At 38.8% G+C, this 7,375-nt stretch overlaps 1 protein-coding gene across 1 annotated transcript in view; it reads left to right on the forward strand.

Moving 5' to 3' along the window:
• Window positions 1-7,375, forward strand: part of Ano4 (anoctamin 4) — a 195,224-nt gene that overhangs the window by 149,784 nt on the left and 38,065 nt on the right. Inside the window, exon 16 of the mRNA XM_013019853.1 lies at window positions 1,796-1,964. Coding sequence (XP_012875307.1) covers window positions 1,796-1,964 — 169 coding nt within the window. The remainder of the gene's footprint in view (window positions 1-1,795; window positions 1,965-7,375) is intronic.

Genomic DNA, 7,375 nt, shown 5'->3' on the forward strand with positions numbered 1-7,375 from the left:
TCATGTGCCTGTCTCATCGTTGATGCATTCAATGACAAATGACTAAGCAGGAGCCATACACCTTGGTATTGTCAAGGTGCTGTCAAAACTATGGTTTTGCCAAGAATAATAAAGGAGAGTTAAGATCCTCCTTTCTTCTTTTCAAATGGCCAGTACACTCTGACTACTAGCATAGAAAGGATAAGACTCCCACAAATATAGGCATCCCCTTCCTTTCTGTCATTGAAGAAATAAGGGAGATGAACATGAGACAGAGTCCTTTGTTTGGCTCTTGAGATTGAAACTCCTACCCCGCCACAGATACCACAGTGTAAGTAACTGTGTGTCATGCTCTTACTTCTGCATGAGCTGTGTTTAGTGCCTTATTTCTCACAGAAGACCTAGCGACATAGACTAGGCTTTCCTATTGTACACATGGAGCACTTGCAGCACAGGATGCTGAAGCATGGAGACAATAATCTTGCCCAAGGCCACACTGCTGGGTAACAGATGAGCCAGGATACTGCTACATCCTCTTGACACCTCCCCCACCTTGTCTTTCACCTAACTCCCTAGCAACAGTTCTAGGATTAAGATGTAGGCAGGTTTTTGTTTCTTGATTTTACTATTGTTGTTGTTGTTGTTGTTATTCTTAGTATTATTTGGGCTAGTTCTAACCAGGCCTTATACTCAAGTGTTAGAATAGATCAGCTCTAGAAGTAAGTAGAAAATAAAATTTTGTACACATCACATTGTAAAGAGGCCATCTTGAAGACTGGATTTATCATTCAGCTTTTGAGAATTCAGTAGAGTAAGATCTCAAAGCTATATTACAGAAGATATATTACAGAAGATATATTATAGAAGTCACCTAATAAAAGTCATGAAACTTTTGGGGGTCCCAGATCCCCATTATTTTTTAGAGATAGATTTGTTCTCAAATACGCAGTCTATGTACATAGACGGCTAGGAGGATATCATGTGCCTGTCTCATCGTTGATGCATTCAATGACAAATGACTAAGCAGGAGCCATACACCTTGGTATTGTCAAGGTGCTGTCAAAACTATGGTAGACAAATAGAGTGTGCCTGTGCCTTGTGGAGTTAGGAAATGTGGGAGGTTGTCAATAATTAGTCATATAAACAGTTGACAGTTACAAGTTGTATCCTGAGAGGTACCATGTAGTAGCACCAAAGAAATGATCTAGGGGTCATAAAAGCTTAGTGATAAAATGGTGTTGGCGCTCAGAAGTGCAGATGGGTGAATTCGTGTTAACTAGGCTATGTGCACATGTGTGCTTCCAGAGATAAGTGGGTAGACAGTAGAATTAAATAATCTTGAAGATTAGGGATCTTAGCTCATTCCTAGCAATGAGAAAAGGTATGAAGTCCACAGAGAGCAGAGAAATCGTTTCTTAAAGTGGATCGTAGGAGCCTTGCAAGGTGTTGTTGGGGTTTTTTAAAGCATAGATTAATAAAAAAAAAGTAATGACATGCCATTATAAACCAAAGCACAACAAGTCATAAAGTATTTGCTGACCCGTTCCATTGAATTTTCTGCTTGAAACAGTGTTATTTCACCACTTATATAGATGATCAGCTTCAAAACAATGTGATTTTTCTGTTTGAGGACCAAGAAAATACACACAAGAGAAAGTATTCACCACCATAAAAAGCTGGCATTTCCTCAGGGCATGAGGGTCTTGGTGACACACCACTGCCTTTGCTTTATTTCTTTTTTGTCAGAAGCATGATTCATCTGTGTGAGACGTCTCCCACAAGGGGCTCACTGGGTCTCTGCTGTCTTCTCTTTCAGATCTGCGTGGTGATTGCTGCCGTGTTCGGGATTGTCATTTACCGGGTGGTGACTGTCAGCACTTTCGCTGCCTTTAAGTGGGCATTAATCAGGAATAACTCTCAGGTCGCAACCACGGGGACGGCCGTGTGTATCAATTTTTGTATCATTATGTTGCTGAACGTGGTAAGTGAGCTGGAGGGTAACTAGCCAAAAGGGTGGAAGTATGTAGGCTGCCCTGATACTTCTCTTTCTGCTGCTAGAAAGACCCTAGGGTAAAGGGCTGGCATGAAGGTGTACTCCAGCCTGGGGTTTAAAAGACTTTATTCAAATCTAGGCTCCAGGCTCATCTGCAAAGCACTGACCCTCTCTGAATCTTAGTTTCCTGGTGTATCCAGCAAAGTAACATTGGACTTCCTTTTAGGGTAACATGGATTAAGAATGTACTCAGGGGTTGGGATATAGCTCAGTGAAAACATCCTGGGTTCAATCTCCAGTAAAAAAAAGAAAAGACAAAAATAAACGTTTTTAAACAAAACAAAAGAATGTGCTTAGAGGCCCCAGCTCCAATAACTAAGCAATGTTGATGTCTGTTCTGTATCCAAAAGCCTGCCTTAAAATAATCCTGATGGACCTGGTGGGAAAATACCAGAATAATACACATTGCCTGGGCTGATTTCAGATCTTTTTTTTTTTGCAATTGCATATTTCAAATTCACATGTGGATTTTTTGCAATTGTGTATTTCATCCTCACACGTAGAACTGCCTATTTGATAATCTCCAGCCCTGTCCAACCTAACTCCCCTCCTCCCTTCAAAATCAGCTGCTCCTGCAGTTCTCTTTTGTAGTGGTTCAGGCTAAAAACATCTCCATTCTCTCTTTCACTGTATCTCTCCATTAAAAATGAATCTAGAATGTGGCCACTTTTCACACATCACCAACTTCCCACTCTTGTCCAAGTCCCCAACATCTCCTACCAGGGTGATTGCAGTGGCTTCCTAACTGCTCTCCCCCATCTCCAGGTTGGTTCCCCTCAATCTAGACTCGATGCAGGGACCAGACAGAGCATACTCCATGGATAGCCAGCATTTCATCTCCAGCTGTTCACAAGGTCCTGTGGCTTTCCTCTCTTCCTTAGAGTCCCTGCCTTTACAAGGGCCTTACAGACTCTCCCTCAACTGTCCCCTGAAGCATTTTTTGACATTGCCTCTCTCCCTTATCCTGATTCACCCGCCCAGCCATCAGGCATGCTTTCACTCAAGGACATTTTTTCCTTGCTGTATTCTCTGGGACACCCTCCCTTCTTTGTGGCCTCCTTCACCTCACCTGCTGTCTGACCATTGCCTACCTCTTTGCCTGTTTTGTCATTTTTCCATAGCACCATCTACTGTGCTATTTTCCTGATCTTAGGATCTGTCTTCTCCATTGGAATGTAGACCTAGATGCACAGAACCTTTGTTCTGTCTTATTTTCCTTTCAACTGCTATTATTCCCTAAAGCCTGGAGCAGGAACTGACTCAAGAATAGGCTCTTAGCAACTTTTTGTGGTTACAACAATTTTGTCATAGAATGAAAACAGTAATGAGTGACAAGGTTAGACTCCAAGATCAAACATGACCTTAGAGGTAGATAGTAGGAGATAGTGATAAAATGTTAGGTAGGGACTAGATGTTCAATTAGCCATAGTTCTTCTCTTCCCTTATTTATATCTATCTTAAGTCTGAGCCAGTGTGCTGCGATGTTCATAGCATTACAAGACTAGGACTTTCTAAAGAACAAGTCAGTTAATACTCCTATCAATACAGTAGTTTTACGTGTTTAGATTGTCATGTCTTACCCCTTCAATCCTGAACTCCAGTAAAACCCTGTGTTTCCCAAGATAATTCAACCTACCCCACAACAAAAGACTTTAAGTTATGATTCTTAGGTAAGCTAGTAATCACTATACTAATGAAAATATGGGTGATAAACACAGAGGGACTTTTTATTACTTTAGAAAAAAAAGGTTTCAGAATTCAAAATTGTAAAAAAAAAATGAGAGAGGAAGGGGGAGAGAAGGAAAGAGAGAAGAGAGCAATTGCTAATCGTGATGGGACTATTATGATGGGGTATCTACTTGGCCATGTGAAGATTGAAATGGATGTCTGGCACTGCCTGGCTCTCTACCCTCCCTTCAATATGGTCTTCATGTTAGTTGTGGAATACACAGAAAGAAGTGTAGTGATTCATATGAAAATGAAGCTCATACCTTTAATTCCAGCTACACAGAAGGCTTATATCTGGAAGTTAATGGTTTGAAGGCAACATAGGCAGAAAAATCTCAGAGACTCTTATCTCCAAATAGCCAGCAAAATTCTATAGCTCAAGTGGTTATAATACCACCCATGAGCTAAAACGAAACAAAACAAACAACAAAAACACTAAGCAAGAACTCAAAGCCCAGAACGCAAGGAAAAAACAAAACAGCCAGAGGCTTGAAAAATTCTATCCAAATAGTATGGTGTGCAGTAAATTCCTGCTTACTATATTTTTATTATCTTTTTCTGCTGAAATTTAATTTCAGGCTGGAGATGTATCCGAGTAGTAGAGTTCCTGTTGAACATGTACAAAGCCCTGGTATTTGATCCCCAGCACCACTCCTACCACTACCACTACTACTAAGAAGAAGAAGAATATTTTAATTTATACATGTTTTGAGGAAACAAATGTGTGTGAATTCAGCGGTTTTACAACTGTGTGTCCGTCCATGCATATTAAGCAGGGACTGATGAAGACAGTGTGATACTAGAATCCACTGCTCTGGCAATTTACTTTAAAAGACCCAGACAAGAAAAGATGAAGTCAACTGACATGAAGTGGGGAGCCTTACAGAATACCTGCTACATGCTGAGAGCTAGATGCCTGGATATTTTATATATTTTACCAAAAAAAACTTGAGAGTAGCTAAAATGGATGATGTGGAGTTCATCACTCCAGCTAAAGTGTATTATTTGTAGGAATCCCCTTTGGGGTAGATTTTCATTCTAAATACATTATGAACACCTTTGATTGATTTCCCAGCCAAGATCAAACTAGAATAAGATTCCAAAGTCAAGACTACTGACAAGACCAGAAAATGACAAGTCATAGCTGGGAAAGAAAGAAAGAAAAAAATCATTAAAACCAACCAACCAAAACAACAACAACAACAAAGCAGCATTAGCCAGAACTCTTCTGTGCAGGACTCAGTTGCTCTGCCATCCTGGACCCTCTCTCAATAATATTCCTATCCCAGCACTCACATTTATGGTCCTGTCCTATGCTCTGAGGCTGCCAGAGTTACATTATGAGGATGACCAAGTACGTAATATAGTTTGGAACCATTTTCATCAGAACATAAATAACAATTTATACTTAGAAAATAGCAGCAACACAGATGGTAGATGAGTATAATGCAGCTTTGAACAGCTCAGAACTAAAATCTCCACTCATGACCCAGTAATATAGATTTATTTTTATAGTTATCTAATTGTTTTATAGCTACTTAGAACTTGGAGCAATAAGGGTTTTAAAAGTTAACCAGTATCAACATTTAGACTTGAATTATTAATACTTTTAAATTAACTAAATATATCCATGAAGGAAAGTAAAAGTTATTACCCTCTCTTTTATTCAGTGATGCCGATATGAATCAGGCAGTTTCATTACATAGTAAACAGTGAGACTACAGTCTTGTTCCAAAAATAAAAATCCAGAAAATGTCACTTATAGCATAATGAGCTCACATATATTGAAATGTAAAAAGATCCAACTATAAGTTGCTTATTAAAAACACTATTCTTCTATTAGGACATGGTAGGCTGTAAGTTTAGGAAAAAAATAAGATATTTAAGGTAAATAGAATCCAAAAGAAATCAGAAGTAGCCATACTTATATCAGATAAAGCAGAGTTTAAATTAAAAGCAATAAAAACTAACAAGGAACATCATTATAGAATGATGAAGGGTTCAATTTAGCAAGAGAAAAAGGGAAGAATTTGTTGTATCAAGTTTGGAAATTAAGATTTTTGGAGGGCCTAGCCTTATCAGAACTAACCATCCTGGTTTCTATCTCAATTGCCTGATGAGGACTTGATCCTTTTTCATAAACCAATCATGTGAGAACCCCATTTGTGTGCAAACACATCCTGACCAAAGTCCCTCTGTCCTTGTGTTTACATCTTCAATATCTGGATACATAAATAGTCACTCATGCCAATGGCTCTCTTATATTCCTTCTTTTCAGACTGATGTCCATTATCTATCCCATATTGACTTCCACATACTGTCCTTTTTCTAAATGCCAGTTTTTCCAATGTGCCTACCCGAGCAACAATAGCATACCATCAACCCTCTTAAGGCCTTGAGACAAGTGTGCAAATTCAGCCACTTCAACAAGTGCATGGCCACACAGCAAAAGTCTTTCTTTTTTTTCTTTCTTTTTTTTTTTTTTGCCAGTCATGGGGCTTGAATGCAGGACCTGGGTACTGTCCCTGAGCTTCTTTGTGCTCAAGTCTAGCACTCTACCACTTGAACTACAGCACCACTTCCAGCCTTTTCTGACTAGTTTATTGGAGATGCGATTCTCACAGACTTGCCTGCCCTGACTGGCTTTGAACCATGATCCTCAGATCTCAGCCTCCCTGAGTAGTGAAGATTACAAGAGTGAGTGACTAGCGACCAGCCAGAAATCTTACTTTTATAAAGATTATCTCACCAGTTAGATCAAATGTTCCCTGATAATTATGTAATTAATGTGAATTATACAAAGTCACTGTTATATTAAAATACAATTGCAGTTTTTATGGCCAAATGAGTATGAGTAATATCTTCTACCGAGTTTATTGCTGAAAATCATACCAATCTTTTCAACTCTCTTGGGCTCCAAAAGTTTCAAGTTTCTAGGCACTAAATTTGATCTTATGTCAATATTAAGCATATCATCATTTAGAAGAGTATATACCTTAATATAGAAAATAGTCATTGCTAGTAGCAGGGTATAAAATTAAACCTCAAAAATCAATGGCTTTTCTGTATGCCAACAATGAGAAAAGTGTGACTGAACCATCTTCACAGGCTCCTGCTGTGCATTCCTTTACCTCCATTTTCCCTTCCAACTACTGCTTCTCCTAAAACCCTCAGAACCAGATGTGAAGACAACCATCTTAAGAGATTCTTCCCAGCTCCCATAATTGCCTGAAGTTAAATTCCTGTAACAAACTCATTTCTGGTGGTTTGACTTCTCTGACTGAACTCTGGCTAATAATAGCCCCTTTAGGAAGAAACTTCCTTCAGCCACTCATTACAATTATATGTGATATGCTCCAGAGAAAATATATGTAATACTATTATAAATCTATTAGTATATAAATGGGAAAATAAATGAGATAATCAAAAAAAAGTGTGACTGAAAACAGGAAAGCAACTCCATAATAGCCCCACAAAAAATAAAATACCTAGGAATTAACTTAACCAAAGAAGTGAAGGACCTCTATGATGAAAACTTTAAAAACTTGAAAAAGGAAATCAAAACAGAACTTAGAAAGTGGCAAAAATTCCCATGCTCCTGGATTGGAAAGATCA

Source organism: Dipodomys ordii, unplaced genomic scaffold, assembly GCF_000151885.1.
Source record: "Dipodomys ordii isolate 6190 unplaced genomic scaffold, Dord_2.0 Scaffold3, whole genome shotgun sequence".
Taxonomy (NCBI): domain Eukaryota; kingdom Metazoa; phylum Chordata; class Mammalia; order Rodentia; family Heteromyidae; genus Dipodomys; species Dipodomys ordii.